This window comes from Hyperolius riggenbachi, chromosome 6 (genome assembly GCF_040937935.1).
Source record: "Hyperolius riggenbachi isolate aHypRig1 chromosome 6, aHypRig1.pri, whole genome shotgun sequence".
NCBI lineage: Eukaryota > Metazoa > Chordata > Amphibia > Anura > Hyperoliidae > Hyperolius > Hyperolius riggenbachi.
The window spans coordinates 80029410-80048200 of record NC_090651.1 but is presented as its reverse complement, the minus strand read 5'-3'; the positions used below and the strand labels follow the sequence as shown (position 1 = coordinate 80048200).

General features: G+C 45.3%; 1 protein-coding gene across 2 annotated transcripts in view; it reads right to left on the bottom strand.

Annotated features, from left to right (window-relative positions):
* Positions 1–14612, bottom strand: part of RAD54L (RAD54 like) — a 40790-nt gene extending 26178 nt beyond the window's left edge. The window contains exons 1-7 of one of the 2 annotated variants that reach the window (XM_068239582.1): positions 14541–14612; positions 8308–8388; positions 6732–6851; positions 3844–3904; positions 1833–1968; positions 598–667; positions 223–511 (exon numbers count right to left, since the gene is read on the bottom strand). In XM_068239582.1, the coding sequence (XP_068095683.1) occupies positions 223–511; positions 598–667; positions 1833–1968; positions 3844–3904; positions 6732–6851; positions 8308–8388; positions 14541–14543 (760 nt within the window). In that variant the 5' untranslated portion in view covers positions 14544–14612. Of the gene's footprint in view, positions 1–222; positions 512–597; positions 668–1832; positions 1969–3843; positions 3905–6731; positions 6852–8307; positions 8389–14437; positions 14480–14540 lie in introns of those variants that run through there. The other variant, XM_068239581.1, reaches the window with a different exon arrangement.
* Between the last annotated feature and the right edge of the window lie 4179 nt (positions 14613–18791).

Sequence of the window (18791 nt, the reverse complement as noted above, 5' to 3'; positions counted from 1 at the left end):
CAGGCCCCATGAAATGCGTAGTCTTTTTATTAGTGTCTAACAATATAACTCTTAACCTCTTATCACGAGGTAAGACTGTTCCTATTTCTTTCTTCCACTCACTACACATTTGTGTCACAATTGGGGCGCCTCCTCCCATCTTGCATTCTATAGAGGAGATTCTTAGTTACAGAGACACAATGTTGCATTAACATTAAATTGCTGCCCTAACCCATTTCTCACCAAGCTTCTTGTCAATATCTTCTTTGGAACCACCATCAATGGCCAGGGGCTGAATCCTGCCCTCCAGCCATTTGCCCACTTCATTATACCAGTTCCTCACCAGGCTGGAAGGGCACACGACCATCGCCTTCTCAATTTCAGGCTTGAAATCTGGGCTCTGCTTGAGAAGAGTCCACATAAGGGTGATACATTGCAGGGTCTTCCCCAGTCCCATCTCATCCGCCATTATGGCTCCATGGCTACCAGGGATGCGTCTGCCTGTTACACAGTCCCACAAGAATTTGACTCCCTGTTGGGGGGAAAAAAATAACCATTATCAGATCCACCTGGATAGTCATTAACATTAAAATGCCAATGTATTATCATTGATGTTACCTCTCTTTGATGGGGCCGGAGGACCTTGCCCAGCACAGGGTCAACGACAACATGTACCGGAACCTTCTCTCTGCACACAAACACACCAAACAAAACAAGTCAGAGGAAAGTGGTCCACTATAGGCAATAAGAAGAGCCCTCTCTAGAGTGGCCCATTATCTCCTTCAAATGGCCTCTTCTTCTAAAGGAGCAGCCCACCATTGCGCCTGCTGCCCGCTGAGCAGCCCATCATACTTCATCCTTGAGAGGGGTTACCTATTTGCTCATTTACTTAAAGTGAACCTCCGGACTAAAAATCGACTCAGCAGCACTGAAAAGGCTTTGTGTTTCTTTAACAGTTTCACAGCATCAGAACTTTGTTTCTCTTATACAAGCCTCATTTTTAGCTGCACAGAAGAAAACTGCCCGGGCTTTTTTCCCCTGATGCTGTGCAAAGCATGATGCGATTTCTGATTTTGTTGTTCTTGTTCTGCTGTTTTGGTGCAATTTTTTTTTTTTTGACATTTTGAATTTGACATTTGAAGCCTAGCGTGTGCAGCTGGGAGGGGTAATTAGGACACAGGATAGTTGGAACAGTGTCTCCTGCTCCTTGTCACCTCCTTTCAACCAAAAAGATGGCTGCCCCCATGACAAAGATGGCAGCCCCCATGAATCACAAACATTTGCCTGTTTTTTTAAAACAGGGTGGGTAAGAGATTATATTACCTATCTATTCTAATTAACATAACTAATGTAACTTGATGACAGTATGTTTGTTTAGGCTGAAGTTCCCCTTTAAGTGACCCTTCACTTAAGTGGCCCGCAGTGTCACAGTGTCACCAAATCTGAGCCCCAGGTGGCTTCCACACTTTGCAATACAGTTGGCCCGTGAGCACCTGAGCACTAAGCCTATGTGGCTAAGTGCTAAAAACTATGAAGCCAAATGGTGAAGGGAGAAGGGCCCCTAGATGCCAGAGAACTATACAGTGGAAGGGGGGCACTAGACACTAAAACTGTATAAGGGAGAAAGGAATGACACCAGGGAACTGCTTAGGGAAAGGAGAAGGGACCATAGACACTAGAAAACTGTATAAGGGACCAAGGTGGACACTAGACATCAAGGTTGATCACAGTTTCCAATTTCGGCCCACTGTGTATTTGAGTTTAACACCCCTGCCCTACATGGAAGGCTTGATCAAATCAAAGATCGGCAATGAATGAAAATCACCATATCCTGTATATGAAGTGTCACTTACTTATCTGCTTTGAGCTGATCATGTGCACTCAGGATGGGCGGCTCATAGAGGACCAGGGCACCCTCCTCATAGGGGTCATGCAGCGCTCTTCGGACTCCTGCTTTCTTAATGCCGAGAGCACGTATGCCCAGACCACCTGTAGAGGAAGAAGGGAATGTTATCACAGATACAGAACAATGCAGAAACAGGCTGTCATCTCCTAGGCATTCAGAGCCGATGGCAGGAGGTGTGAGCATGTAAATAGGAAGACGCAGCAATACATTATAGGGAGAAATAAGCCCGGTAAGAATGTAAACACTACAGGAGATAAAATGTTCCATCAAATAAACTAAAGACTATCAGTAAAATGATCAAAGACAAGACAAATATGACATTTATTTTGCGCTTTTCTACTGGCGGACTCGAAGGGCCAGAGCTGCAGCCACTAGGGAGCACTCAGTAGGCAGTAGTAGAGTTAGGTAGTCTTGCCCAAGGACTCTTTAATGAAGATTTGCTGGCTTACTGAACAGGAAGAGCTAAGATTTGAACCCTGCTCTCCTGTGTCAGAGGCAAAGCCCTTGACCATCGCAGCATAATTTGAGAAGTCCTTCAATTTCAGGAGGTTTTCATTAGATCTGATTTTTTTTATTGAACCTAATGCCTAATCATAAAAGTTGTATGACCACCAATACAGTTTGCACAAATGTTTTTCTGCAAATGTTTTGTTAGATCAATACTTGGTGTTCCGAAACCTGCAATTTTTTATACTAAACCAAAATTTTATCCTACAACCATCTAAACCAAAGATTAGATTTCTGTAGTAAATGTAGCCAAAGCTACCTAAGGTATGTTCATACTGGATCCACATACCTCTGTGTGTTGTCCATTCCTTGTTCCCACCAGATTCCTGCAATCAATGCTTGAAAAGTTTTACTTTAAAGTAAAGTCAAATTTTCAGACAGGAAATGTCCGGGGGACATGCAACATTCCTCCAAATGTTAGATGTCCCCCTGATATCCATGCATATACTTTTCCACTGACCCTGAGTGTCCACCAAGTCTCCACCATACTTCCGCATTTGCGTCCCACGTGAGTAACGGCATATAGCACAAGGGGGGGGGGTGTTTATGACGTGACACACTCGCCCCACAAGCTATAACGCCGGCAGCCACGTGGGGCACCAATGCAGAGGTACAACAGAAATTCGGGGCATCAGACAGGTAAAGTATTTACATGCACGGGCACTGGGGCCACATCTAAAACTTGAGGAGACAACAGCCAGGGATGGCGAGGCGGCGTCATGAGACCGATTCCCGAAATAATTCATGCTTAAATCGATTGGGAATTGGTGTATGGGCAACCAAAAAAATCTCTCTATGATCAGATTATATTTGTCCCCTGGTCAAATCTGCCCATACATCGTTAGATGTATGTGCATCTTAAATTGAAACTGCACAAAAAGGCGCAGGGAAATTTGGGCACTCCATGCACTGCTATAGGCTGTAATGTGAATACTCTGAAGTAATTTGGGTGCTGTCAAAAGACGCAGCGCAAATTACTTTAGAAATAGAAACGCCATAACTGGACTGCCTATGTCTTACCCCGGAGTCCATGGCAGCCTGGAGAGGGAATAGTAATTAATGCCGCCAGGACTTTAGCAGGAGCAGGGTGACCCATTTTTCAGCTTCACCATGCATCCAAATTTCACAACGCCATTTTTGCATTAATACCCTTAAATAGGATTTTTGTGGAATCCCACAGTCTAATTTTGTTGATAACAGTTAAAGAACAATCCTCATTTACCTGACACTGTGAAAACAAACTTAGATTGTTAACATGTATTCAGCTCTAAAAAGCTAATCGTTTTAAATTTACACTATTTATGACTTCCTTGATCTGCATATTTGTTTAGGTACCGGTAAGAGCTGTATGTCATTGATAGCTTCTACCATGTTTTTTTTAAAAGACATCTTTACTGTATCTCAGTCTCATACAGCGCAGAATGACACACGCTCCCAGCCCACAGACCTACCTTTGTAGTTGGGAATTGGGATTTTAAATGGTTTGGATAATATGCTGCGGATAAACGCCTCCTAAATAAAAGATAAAGCAAATAAATTTTTAAATCAGAAAAATCCAGGATAAACAATCTTAATTATATACAGTATTTATGAACTGAGGACCACAATTACATGAGAAAACAGTAGAGTTTTTATTGTTTTGTATAGAGAAAAAGGCATTACAGCACAGTGCATACAGATGTAGAGAAAACACATTTTAAAGATCCGCGTTACTGAAACATTTTGACTAATGGCTCCCTCTTATTTCCTCTACCTATGAAAGTGTAGTGCTAATGGCATTAAATAAAGTTTTCTTGAAAACCAGCAGTGGTCATGTGACTGCCGATACTCCATGTCCTCCTGCAACCGAGTATGACCAAAACAACAGTGCCTTCTGAGAGGGGAGGTGTGGCTAAGCTACTACTGCTCACCTGCCCTCACAATCAGGATGCTGAAGGGGGAACGGTGGCCAAACTTCCATTTAACCCCTCTCCCATTTGGGTCCAGCAGGGGAGGAGTTTGAATCACAGTCTGCAACAAATGTCCACCTGTTAATGTAATGTGTGGAGTCACAGTGGCGGTCACATGGCACGTTTTGAAGAAGACAAAAAAGTGCATGGGGCAGTTATGCTACATTTGCTAGATTAGAGTGAGGAGAGGAGGGGTTAGGGCCCTTTTACACTTAATTAGTTGCTCTCAGTTAAAACGGAAAGAAAACTGATTTTCAAAGTAATGCCCATGTTTTCCTGTGGCACCTTTCCCACTTAACAGGTGTGTACACTAGCTTTCTTCTATACTCGATCAATGTCAGATCTGAATATTGACCAGATCTCTCACTCTATGGGATCAAAGGTGAAAACTGCATGGTGTGCACCAGGCTTTAAAGCGGATCCGAGATGAAAAACTAACTATAACAAGTAACTTGTCTATAAATCTTATCTAAAGTTTAGATAGTATACACAGCAAATCTAGCTGCAAACAACTTAAATAAAATATGATTATTTCTTCCTGTGATACAATGACAGCAGCCACGTTGTTTGTAAACATTACACACACGCAAGCTGATCTGCATCTTCTGTGAAAAAAAACGAATCCCCCTCCTCTTCCCCTCTGCCTCTGAAATCTCTGGCTAGTAATACCTCCCCCTCCTCCTGCCCAGACTGAGCTCCCGTGAGCCCTTGCCACTGCCAAGGTTCTCTGAAAAGCTGTGGGCGAGGCTTGTTTAGTTTATAGGGAATTAGAGTATTAAAACAAATAAAAGTATTTGGCTTGAGGAATGCCATATAAACAATAGGAAAGGAACACAATTATGCAATGAGTAAAATTTCATCTCGGATCCACTTTAATGCTGGGAACACACAATAAGGTTTTGTTTTTTTTGGCAGATTTACTTTTCGATCGATTTTCTTTCACTTCTATGAGAAAATCGATCAGAAAATCGATCGAAATCAGATAGGACCTGTCGGAAATTATCTATCTGCCAAAAAAAAAAAAAAAAAGCCTCATGGTGTATTACCAGCATAACACAGCTATTTACACATCTGCTCTTTTCCAGGTCGGGAGGTAAACTGCAAGTCTGCCGAAATCAGTGAACCCCATATTTTTATGTACTCAAAAAAATTGCACACGTCCCCTATTTTCAGTGAAGATTCCAATTTATCCATGTCACGGTATATCCCATCCAAATTACACCTGAAGAGTCCATATGCAAGCCTCCATCTTATGTGTCCCTTGCCGCAGAACTGCATATCCCTGAAAATTATTTGTGTGTTCTCAGCTGCGCAATGCATGCCAGGGAGGCACGATGCATGCCGGGAGACTCCTGAAGCCCGCACATTTAACAAAACTTCCTTAGGGGGAGGTTAATTTTAAAAGTTTTCAAACTGTACTGCTCAGATCCCTTTAAGCCCCACTTTCATGCTTGATCTCCCACAGAATGGATTGTCCTGATCAACATTCGAGCAAAACAATTCCACATTGATCGAGGGGGATTTCCTTTTCCAAATAGATTTTCATTAATTCAATTTGATTTTTACATCTTATCTAATGACTTATCTATGAAAAATGTCAAACACACATACAAGGACTGTTGCCCGACAGGGATTAAGAATTGATCCCCTGGGCAACATGTCGGGGGTCAAGGCTGTACAGACATGTCGCTAGCCTGCAGGCTAGCAACCTATTCTGTTGCTATGGAGGGGGGGGGGGGGAAGAGTCGACGGCGTATTGCACGATGGAGCGGTACGGTGAATAGACAAGCAATGCGCTCGGCCAAGACAATCCACAATGCAGATCCCGCATCAAGGAGGATCAGGGACCACTGTAAACTGTACAGATAAAAAACCAATGTGAAGACAAGTTATTTTTCTGGATGAAATGATGCCAGCTGACAGTCGGATGAGGCAAAAACTGTTCTATAGCATAAGATTCAAAAAACGGAAAGTCACCCAACATCATATCAGAGCCTCACTTCAATGTTCCACTCAGCAGCCCCAAGCTTTTATCAGCATGACACTTTTTAACGGAAAGATGGCATAACGCTCTGATGCTCACCCTGGTTAACCCACTTTCCTGATCTCCTGCGCTCTGCTCCACAGTTCTGCCTAAGTAATACAATACACCTGTGTGATTCATGGCAATAATAAAACACTTTTAGGGCTGGGTTCACACTCAGAACGCAAATCTCGATTTTTTTTTTTGCAGTTTTGATCACTGTGATTTGTCAGGGGTCTCCCTGGTGGTTCCTGTAGGAAGGCAGCTACTACCCCATTTCTGGCACTAGCTGCATGATCCTTTACCCTTTTGTGTGCAGTGTCAGGAGTACAGGGATAACACGAGTGTACAAACACAAGTTTCTTACATGCTGTTTGCTGTCCAGGCAGACAGGTCTGTTAGTAAGCGGGGTCAGAGGTTTCCGGTATGGCGAGATTAGGTTATCCCTGCTGTTATTCTCAGCACTGCTCCGCTTTCTCTTGGGTGCCTGGAAAAAGGTAAGTGATGTGATTATCATGGTAAACAGTATAATCGTTTCAAAGCCTGGAAATTATACTTAGACCTGGTTATTTACCGTATCTTCTGGCGTATAAGACGACCCCCCCCAAACTTTTCCAGTTAAAATATAGAGTTTGGGATATACTCACTGTATAAGACTAGCCCTCTTCCAACGCACACCAAATTTAGAAAAAAAAAAATCATATACTGGTGCTATATATGAACAGATACTGGTGCTGTACTGTATGTGGTACCCTGTATATAAACACTATACAGGGGATTGACTGGTTGGATTGGTCAAATCTCCCTCTCCCTAAGTGGATTTGTCAGCTCTCCTTGTCTCCCTGTTTATCAGAGCGGTATGGAAGAATAGATCGCACTGTGCCCATAAAAACGCGCCTCTTTCACCCTTCTGGCCCACCCTTGTATCCCATTTACCTCCACCTTTGCCTCTCAGATCTCACACATGTGCACCTTCACTACAGTCCTCAGCAGCGAGATCTGAGAGGCGGTAACAGGATAGGGCGTATCACCCAGCATCAATGACACCCGGCGTATAAGACGACCCCTGACTTTTCAGAAGATTTTCAAGGGTTAAAAAGTATTCTTATACGCCAGAATATACAGTAATTTATTGACATATCACAATACAGCAGAGAAACATTTTATCATACTGTTGTTACTGTTAGGCTATACCAGTACATTATGGCTATTATTCATAAAGGAGCTGTCGGTAAGGGGAATCAATGCGGGAAAACACCGCTGCCGGTATTTTAGACTTCTGGGTGGGCATTCATAAAAATATATCCAGTAGCGATAGCAGTGCGGAGATTCCCCGAACTAGGCTGGCGGTAGGCTTGCGGAGACACAGAAGCTGCCGAGTTGATACATTTCTCCGTGTTCCGCTCTGCTGCAGCTGCCTGGGAGGTCTGTGTGTCTCCATTCACTTACATTGTTATCGCCACATCAGAGGGAGCGGTACTTCCCGACCTCACACCGCTTGCGGTGATCTTCATGAATTAACATTTTGCTACATTTGTTCCGATAATCACCGCACAAGGCGGTGATTTATCACTCTGCTCGGTAATGTAATTTTTTCATGCGGAAAGAGCCTTTATGAATGCTGACTTTAAGTGTTCGGTAAAGTCAGCTGTTTTAAGCATTTCCGCATGCGGAAATGCTTTATGAATGATAGCCTATGTGTTATTTTGCATGTAGCACTCACACTCTTGCACAGAGTAATTTCCCCCGACGAAACTCCGTTTTAGGAGGGGGTGAAACATGCTGGGTTATGGTGGGTTGTTATACATCTATGTTGACAGGTTTTCATTTTTGAGTCAACCCAACAAACATGGTTTTAACAAATATTTATTAAAAGTTAAGTTTTTGCTTTGGTCTCCTCCAGTGCGATTAAAATTGAGTTTTGTTTTTTAAGACTAACTCACAGCATTTTCGTGCCAATCCTCATCGTCAGATGATCCCCCTGGCTTCCTTTTTGCCAGTTGGCTGGGAGCCAGGCTTCGCCTCTGGTAGAAAAGAAAGACAGAAAAGAGATCTGTTACAAGTGAGAACACATGATGGACCAGCAGGATTCCCTGATATCATAGCACCTGGCTCAGCATTTTGTGATCTGTGTACATAACATGGCACCTGGTCCAGCATTCGATAACCCCTGCACACTGACTGGAAGCTAGTTAAGCATTCAATGACGACTGCCCATTGGACAGCAGCTGATTAAGCATTCAATGGCCCCTGCCCATTAGATGCCGGCTGGTCCACCATTCAGTGACCATTGCCCATGAGTTGGCAGCGGATTCAGCAACCACTGCCCATCAGATGTCACCTGGATCAGCAATCAGCAACCACTGCCCATCAGATGTCACCTGGATCAGCATTCAGTAACCATTGCCCATCAGATGGCACCTGGTTCAGCATTCAGCAACTGCTGCCCATCAGATGGCACCTGGTTCAGCATTCAGCAACCACTGCCCATCAGATAGCATTCAGCAACTACTGGATCAGCATTTAATAACTACTCTCCATAGGATAGCACCTGGTTCAGCATTCAGCAACCACTGCCCATCAGATGGCACCTGGTTCAGCATTCAGCAACCACTGTCCATCAGATAGCATTCAGCAACTACTGGATCCGCATTTAATAACAACTCTCCATAGGATAACACCTGGTTCAGCATTCAGCAACCACTGCCCATCAGATGGCACCTGGTTCAGCATTCAGCAACCACTGCCCATTAGATAGCATTCAGCAACTACTGGATCAGCATTTAATAGCCACTCTCCATAGGATAGCACCTGGTTCAGCATTCAGCAACCACTGCCCATCAGATGGCACCTGGTTCAGCATTCAGCAACCACTGCCCATCAGATGGCACCTGGTTCAGCATTCAGCAACCACTGCCCATCAGATAGCATTCAGCAACTACTGGATCAGCATTTAATAACCACTCTTCATAGGATAGCACCTGGTTCAGCATTCAGCAACTATTGCCCATCAGATGGCACCTGGATCAGCATTCAGTAGCCACTAACCGTAGGATGGCACCTGGTTCAGCATTCAGCAACCACTACCTATCAGATCGCACCTGGATCAGCATTCAGTAGCCACTACCCATCAGATGGCACCTGGATCAGCATTCAGCAACTACTGCCCATCAGATGGTACCTAGATCAGCATTCAGCAACGACTGCCCATCAGATGGCACCTCGTTCAGCATTCAGGAACCACTGCCCATCAAATGACACTTGGTCTAGCAGGCATCCCCCTTATATCATAGCACCTGGCTCAGCATTTAGTGACCTGTGTACATAACATGGCACCTGGTTCAGCATTCAGTGATCCCTGCATATCTGATGGCAGCTGGTCCAGCATTCAGTAATCCCTGCCCACTGAATGGCAGCTAGTTTAACATTCAATGATCCATGCCCACTGGATGGCAGCTGGCTAAGCATTCAGTGACCCTTATCCATCAGATGACAGTTGGTTCAACATTCAGTGACCTCTACCAAGCAGATGGCAGCAGATTCAGCTACCAATACTCATCAGATGACATCTGGTCCAGCATTCAGCAACCACTGCCCATCAAATGGTAGTTTGCCCAGCATTAAGTGACCCAAGCTCTTCGGATGGCAGCGGGTTCAGCATTCAGTGTCCCCTGCCCATCTGATGGCACCTGGTTCAGCATTCAGTGAACCCCTGCCCTACAGAAGCCAGCTGGTTCAGCATTCAATGACTCTGCAAATTGGATAGCAGCTGGCTCAGCATCAAGTAACACCAGCAACCCAGGTGGCAGCTGGTTCAGCATTCAATGACCCCCTGCCCATCCGATGGCACCTGGTGCAGCACTCAATGACCCATGCCTATCCGATGGCACCTGGTTCAGCATTCAGAGTCCCCTGCCCTTCAGAAGCCAGCTGGTTCAGCATTCAATGACCCTGCACATTGGATGGCAGCTAGTCCAGCGTTCAGTGACCCCAGCTCCCCGGATGGGAAACTGTTCAGCCTTTAGTGACTTGTACAAGACATGGTGGCTGAATTATTATTTAATGACCTATGAACATAACATAGCAGTTGGCTCAGTATTCAGTGACATGAGGATACAATATGCTGGATCGATCATAATTTAGTGGATTGCATATACAAGACAGCTGGTAGATTATTCTGTGACTTGTGAACATAATGTGGCAGCCAGCTCAGTATTTACTGAACACAGTCTAGTCGTGGCTAGCTCATTATTTTGTGGCTTGTATATCCTGGTCCCTGCCAGACTAGTCCACAGTCTGTCATCCAGGTCACTTCCAGTCCAGTATGCAGTATGAACCTGGTCCCTTCTTGTCCAGTCTGCACCTGGTCCCTGCTTGTCCAGTCTGCAGTCTGAACCTGGTCCCCGCTTGTCCAGTCTGCAGTCTGAACCTGGACCCCGCTTGTCCAGTCTGCAGTCTGAACCTGGTCCCCGCTTGTCCAGTCTGCAGTCTGAACCTGGACGCCGCTTGTCCAGTCTGCAGTCTGAACCTGGACCCCGCTTGTCCAGTCTGCAGTCTGAACCTGGACCCCGCTTGTCCAGTTTGCAGTGTGAACTTGGTCCCCGCTTGTCCAGTCTGCAGTCTGAACCTGGTCCCCGCTTGTCCAGTCTGCAGTCTGAACCTGGTCCCCGCTTGTCCAGTCTGCAGTCTGAACCTGGTCCCCGCTTGTCCAGTCTGTAGTCTGAACCTGGTCCCCGCTTGTCTAGTCTGCAGTCTGAACCTGGACCCCGCTTGTCCAGTCTGCAGTCTGAACCTGGTCCCCGCTTGTCCAGTCTGCAGTCTGAACCTGGTCCCCGCTTGTCCAGTCTGCAGTTTGAACCTGGTCCCCGCTTGTCCAGTCTGCAGTCTGAACCTGGTCCCCGCTTGTCCAGTCTGCAGTCTGAACCTGGTCCCCGCTTGTCCAGTCTGCAGTCTGAACCTGGTCCCCGCTTGTCCAGTCTGCAGTCTGAACCTGGTCCCCGCTTGTCCAGTCTGCAGTCTGAACCTGGTCCCCGCTTGTCCAGTCTGCAGTCTGAACCTGGTCCCCGCTTGTCCAGTCTGCAGTCTGAACCTGGTCCCCGCTTGTCCAGTCTGCAGTCTGAACCTGGTCCCCGCTTGTCCAGTCTGCAGTCTGAACCTGGTCCCCGCTTGTCCAGTCTGCAGTCTGAACTTGGTCCCTGCTTGTCCAGTCTACAATTCTGGTCCCTGCGTATCCAGGCCTCAGTTTGTCATCCTTGTATCACAAAGCTTTGTGCTAGCTCTGCGTTTCCAGCTGAGTGCCCTATTTCTTACAAATCAGTGGTCGCTAGTCTAGGGGACCCAGCAGGAAATGCCATAGGAAACAGTTTTCCAATCACAGCACCCTCTACAGAACGAAGCGTTATTATTAGCCGAATTGTGAGTGCATAGTTTACTACAACCTATCTAAAACCTAGCAGTTTGAGAGGGTGCTGTCCACCGAATCACAAAATTTTCCCATGGCATTTTCTGCTGGGTCCCCTGACCTACTGTCGGCTTGTGACGCCAGCTCACAACAGCTTTGACACCCGGGGTGGAATAATTGCATTGGACAAATGGGAATGCTAGTTGTTCCGTGTGGGTAAGTAGAAAATGTCAGTTTTCTCTAAGGGCCCGTTTCCACTAGCCACTTCGCATCAGGGCTGTGGAGTCGGAGTCGTGGAGTCGGGCAATTTTGGGTGCCTGGAGTCGGGAAAAAATGCACCGACTCCGACTCCTAATGAATTTGTAACTGTAATTAAAATAGAAAATATGATAAATTGTTCTATTTCTCAGATAATAGTCCATAAAAATAATGTATATATACAGTAATAGCTGTGCTTAGTCCACAAAAATGAAATAAACCAATCAAAATTAGTTACTTGTGCTGCTTCAATAAAGCAGTCCTCGTATTTTTAAGGTCAGATATACATATCTGATTGTGACTGTATATATGATGTGTACACAGGAATCTCTTATATATACTAAATAACATCTATGCTGTAAGAATAAAGCCTGATGTGTAGCTGTGTCACTAATAGAGATGGTCAACGAGATGGAAATAATTCTGCATTGATGCTGATTTATGCAAATGTATGCACTCCCTTTGCTCATGAAATCAAATAATTTGATATGTTATTAAAATTTGGTTTGGTGACTACAAATTAAAGGGTAACTGAGACGGATGAAAAGTAAAGTTTTATACATACCTGGGGCTTCCTCCAGCCCCCTTCAGGCTAATCAGTCCCTCGCTGTCCTCCACCACCCGGATCTTCTGCTATGAGTCCTGGTAATTCAGCCAGTCAGCGCTGTCCAGCCGCATGCAGCTCCCACAGCCAGGAACATTCTGCACTTGCGCAATAGTGCTACACAGGTGTAGTATGCTCCTGGCGGCGGAGTGTGTGCATGCGCACTACGCCTGACTGGCTCAAGTACCTGGACTCATAGCAGAAGATCCAGGTGGTGGAGGACGACAACGAGGGACTGATTATCCTGAAGGTGGCTGGAGGAAGCCCCAGGTATGTATAAAACTTTAATTTAATCTGCCTCAGGTTTACTTTGTTACACAGTAGTACTATACTCTACATATGCACTTCCTACAGAGCTGCAGGGAATCCACTGAGAATGCTGTGCACATTGAACACAGAGGTGTTGTCTGTTTACAATCTCCTCCTTCCCCTGCAGAGTACCTGCACATCATTCTTACATGTACCCACACTTACATTGCCTAGGGCCTGATAGATGTTCTTTGTTCTGGTTTGTACCTTTTACAAGTACTCTTACCAAGGACTAGTTTTAGTCTAAAGGGAATAAATATAGTAGTCTACATATCCTTCTCACTTCAGTTGTCTTGTAAAATTCCTAAGCGTTGGCAGTTAAGAGACGAATTTTATGTTACATACTTTTAATCAACAAAATTGTAATATGCAAATTAGAGGAGTCGGAGTCGTGGAGTCGGAGGAATCCTAAACTGAGGAGTCGGTGGATTTTTGGACCGACTCCACAGCCCTGCTTCACATGGCTGCAAGACGTGCGGCGGCACTTCTGGGTCTGCGGGAATGCAGGCGAATCCCAGAAGCCATGTAGATTCGCAGCCTCCCGCGCGAAAACTGTGGGCAGTGTCGGCCGAATCGCATGGGTAAGTGATTCGGCCGGCGGCGCCATAGTTTCCTATGGCAGAGTTTCCCCGCGTGATTTGCCTGCGGGGAAACTCTGCTGAGTCGGAGCGAAAACCGCTCCAGTGGAAACAGGCCCTGAAACCGTAGTACCTGGGTAAAGCCAGCTGTGCCCTGCAGGGTGGGGACCCAAAGAAGCAATGATTAGCCAATGCAATATGAATACCCAGGGCAGAGCCGAGAGAGGCTCCAGCTTCAGGGCGCAGTGTAGAAGGGGGAGCCCAACTCACTCAGCTATAATTCCCCTATTGTGTTTGAAGCAAAGAGAAATAAGAAAAGGGTATACAATGGGTAATAGTGACTGCAAGCCAGATAACTAGAGATTAAAGTGTTGGGGGACCTGGAGCACCTCTTGGTCTAATATCAGTGTGTGATGGCTGGGGTGGGAGGGATGGCGGTCACAATTTGGTGTCTCAGCCTTGGGTGCTGGAGGACCTTGTCCAGGCACTGATCCAGGGGGTGACAGCTTTTTTTTTTTTTTTTAAGCTTTCTTGGCCCCTGTTGCATGCAACAGAGGTCCCGGGTAAGCAAGGCTATTAGCCCCGTGCACGGAAAAAGCGTGAGTGCCCTAAAGCACCCCCACAAAACGTGCACGAGTAGCCACAGGCCCCACAATGCTGCAGGGCCCTTCCGGTTGTTCCCCGAAGGGAACCTTCCCCCTTTGCCTTCGGCTCAGGGGGTGGCATCCTCCAACACCCGAGGGGTTGGAGGATCCTGGGGTCCTCCGCTGTGCTCAGTGCAATAGCTAGGTGGATTCAGTTCTGTCCCCTGTAATGTGGGCACATGGGGGAAGGGGGTGCAATCACTCTCACCAATACCACTTTGGGCAATCAGACACCCTAAAATGTGTGCAGCACGAAGGCAGACAGTGGATAGACGCAACTTCCACGGTGTCACATATGTAAGTCTGAGCCATCTGCAGCTGTTCTATTAACAACCAATACACCGCTCTCCTCCAGCCCAACATAACCCAACTCCATTCTCACCATAATCAACTCGCCCTGGCGCCACCAACCGAACCGGACCGCAATGCATGCCGGATACAGACCCTCCCCCGAGTCCGCCCTGTTCCCTGCCGCTACTTTCTAAGCCTGACCCACTAGCAAAGGGAGCTTATTGCTGACCCCGCCCACGTCCTGAACAGACCCTCCCTGATCCCACCCACCTCAGTTACATAAAATGTGAAAACACACTCTCGCTACAGTATAGCTTCTCCCAGACCCCGCCTTCTCCCTAATTGCTCCCATTTTGATCCGCCCCAAAGCATTTTCCCTCTTGCAATCTTCTGAGTCTGCGCATGTGCGTGCGATGCGTAGCTGCCTGCTTGCTATGCTTAGCGCTGTCCAGATCCAGAAGGCTTGAATCGGGTGCAGTTATTTAAAATATAATTAGCATAGTACCAGCCATTTATTATCACGGATACTTTACTGGAGAGATATGCTCCATAGGTGTCACTCACAAAACAAGAGCTGAGACCCCCAGCAGGGATGCAGACAGCAAGTGATTATCATCAGCTCTGCTTGTTTATTCCATAGTGACTGACAATATTAATTGTCCTTATGGTGGATGTCAGCGGCGTAGCTAAGGAGCTATGGGCCCCGTGCAAGTTTCACAATGCAAGTAGCAGGTTTTAAAAAAAAAATATCCTATATAATAATAGTCAACTGTTGTCTCTGCGTAGCTGGGTCCGTGCTTTTTGCTACTGCGGATGTGCGCAGCACGGACCAAGCCTCACACAGGACAGGGACGGAGCCAGGCGGGCAGGTGCGCGCGCGGCAGATGCGAACGCAGTACATGCGGCGGGCGGCGGAGAAAAACAAACCCTAGAGCCTATTTTTAAACGGGCTTGGGTCTGCTAGTATATATATATATATATATATATATATACAGTGGTGTGAAAAACTATTTGCCCCCTTCCTGATTTCTTATTCTTTTGCATGTTTGTCACACTTAAATGTTTCTGCTCATCAAAAACCGTTAACTATTAGTCAAAGATAACATCATTGAACACAAAATGCAGTTTTAAATGATGGTTTTTATTATTTAGTGAGAAAAAAACCTCAAAACCTTCATGGCCCTGTGTGAAAAAGAAATTGCCCCCTGAACCTAATAACTGGTTGGGCCACCCTTAGCAGCAATAACTGCAATCAAGCGTTTGCGATAACTTGCAACGAGTCTTTTACAGCGCTCTGGAGGAATTTTGGCCCACTCATCTTTGCAGAATTGTTGTAATTCAGCTTTATTTGAGGGTTTTCTAGCATGAACCACCTTTTTAAGGTCATGCCACAACATCTCAATAGGATTCAGGTCAGGACTTTGACTAGGCCACTCCAAAGTCTTCATTTTGTTTTTCTTCAGCCATTCAGAGGTGGATTTGCTGGTGTGTTTTGGGTCATTGTCCTGCTGCAGCACCCAAGATCGCTTTAGCTTGAGTTGACGAACAGATGGCCGGACATTCTCCTTCAGGATTTTTTGGTAGACAGTAGAATTCATGGTTCCATCTATCACAGCAAGCCTTCCAGGTCCTGAAGCAGCAAAACAACCCCAGACCATCACACTACCACCACCATATTTTACTGTTGGTATGATGTTCTTTTGCTGAAATGCTGTGCTACTTCTACGCCAGATGTAACGGGACACACACCTTCCAAAAAGTTCAACTTTTGTCTCGTCGGTCCACAAGGTATTTTCCCAAAAGTCTTGGCAATCATTGAGATGTTTTTTTTAGCAAAATTGAGACGAGCCTTAATGTTTTTTTCTTAAAAGTGGTTTGCGCCTTGGATATCTGCCATGCAGGCCGTTTTTGCCCAGTCTTTTTCTTATGGTGGAGTCGTGAACACTGACCTTAATTGAGGCAAGTGAGGCCTGCAGTTCTTTAGATGTTGTCCTGGGGTCTTTTGTGGCCTCTCGGATGAGTTTTCTCTGCGCTTTTGGGGTAACTTTGGTCGGCCGGCCACTCCTGGGAAAGTTCATCACTGTTCCATGTTTTTGCCATTTGTGGATAATGGCTCTCACTGTGGTTCGCTGGAGTCTCAAAGCTTTAGAAATGGCTTTATAACCTTTACCAGACGGATAGATCTCAATTACAGTACTTTTGTTCTCATTTGTTCCTGAATTTCTTTGGATCTTGGCATGATGTCTAGCTTTTGAGGTGCTTTTGGTCTACTTCTCTGTGTCAGATAGCTCCTATTTAAGTGATTTCTTGATTGAAACAGGTGTGGAAAGTAATCAGGCCTGGGGGTGACTACAGAAATTGAACTCAGGTGTGATAAACCACAGTTAAGTTATTTTTTATCAAGGGGGGGCGATCACTTTTTCACACAGGGCCATGTAGGTTTGGAGTTTTTTTTCTCACTAAATAATAAAAACCATCATTTAAAACTGCATTTTGTGTTCAATCATGTTATCTTTGACTAATCGTTAACGGTTTTTGATGAGCAGAAACATTTAAGTGTGACAAACATGCAAAAGAATAAGAAATCAGGAAGGGGGCAAATAGTTTTTCACACCACTGTATATATAATGCTGCACACAACTTAGCATATTATAATACACACTATGCTAATTTCCTCTAGGACCATGATACAATACATCTTTCTGTATTTTTGTATGTTATCCATATTCCTCAATAGCCCTATCATTTTAGCCTCCTGGAGCTGTTCATTGTCTTTGGGGTCTCTCCTGTACCCCGTGCCTGTTCCTCTGCTCCCCAGCCTCCGATCAGCTCCAAGTGATTCTGAATTGTGCATGCATGAGTTTTGAACTGCACATGTGCAGTGAAAGAAAGCGCTAGTGGAAAAGTTCTGTGCACACTCGGTTCGGAATTTGCACCTGTGCAGTCCTAAATTGCTTGGCGCAACATGGGGGAACTTCCGTAAACGTAATCAATGGAGGGATTTAGTTGAATACTAAAAGAGACTCTGTAACAAAAATATTAGCAGTATTTCTCCTATCCTACAAGTTCCTACAGCTGTTCCATTGTGCTCTGGCTTACTGCAGCACTTTCTACTTGCACCATCTCTGTAATAAATCAACTTATCTTTCCCCTGTCGGATTTGTCGCCTGTGTCTGGAAGGCTGCCAACTCCTCAGTAATGTGAACACGTTAACTCCTTCCAAGCCCCTCCAGTGCTGGTGTGATGATTATTCCTCACAGACAATGTTCCTGCTCTCACTGTCAGCTTGTCTGCTAATTGTGAGGCTGATAAACACAGACTGATATTCTGAACAAAAAATAGCTGGCTGAGGAGGAAGCTGCCTGTCAGGCTGACACGAGTGCAGAGCCGAGACTCCAGGCTCTAAAGACACAGCTTGTCCTGCTTCATTGACACAGAGCTCTTTCAAAACTTGCACATAACCTCTGGAGACTGAATTCAATGTGTAACTCATTGAATTCTCTATGTACTCACTGTGTATTAACGGAGTTCCCTGCTCTGCTGATGTACTTCCTGTTCTGGTGGCCATCTTTTCTGTTTACAAAACAGTTTATACAACTGTTTTTTTACCCTCTTTATTGCAGCGGAGAGCAGCAAAAATATTACAGAGGGGGCTAGGAGATGACCCCAAACAGGCAGGGATGTTTGTTTATACTTCATTTTGTGAATACAGATTCTCTTTAAGGTGGCCATACATCTGCCGACTTTGCGGCCAATCGACCATCTGATTCGCTAATTATTATCGAATCGGATGAAAATTGATGCTGCCAAGAACATGCCTGATGACGGTGCCCATCCGTCTTTTCATAACTGCAATGTTTTTCATAAAACTTTCTTAGGGCCTGAGCAAACTTGTGTTTGATGTATTTTAACATTCCTTAGCAGTGGATTGTGAAAAAGCTTTCAGTTAAAATGCATATAATGTGGATTTAGGCATATGGAAACATGAACATTACCTTGCACATCAGTTGGCATTCAGTTATAACTGACAGCAAATTATATAGTGTAAAAGGACCCTACGGTCCTTTCATGCTAAATTTGTTGCTGTCAGTTATAACTGAATGCCAACTGGTGTGCAGTTCAGGTGAAGGTAATTTCCTTGTTTCCCTATGGCTCTGTTCACATTATATATAACTAAAAGCTTTTCACAAAGCACAGTTATGGAATAACTGATCAATTAAACGCATCAGATTTTCAGCATAAAGTGTAAAAAAATGCCTAAGAGATGAGAGCTATGACTAAGGGAAGACACAGAAGCATTGTGGCCAGAGCTCCAGTATATATAAAAGACAGGCTCCTGGGA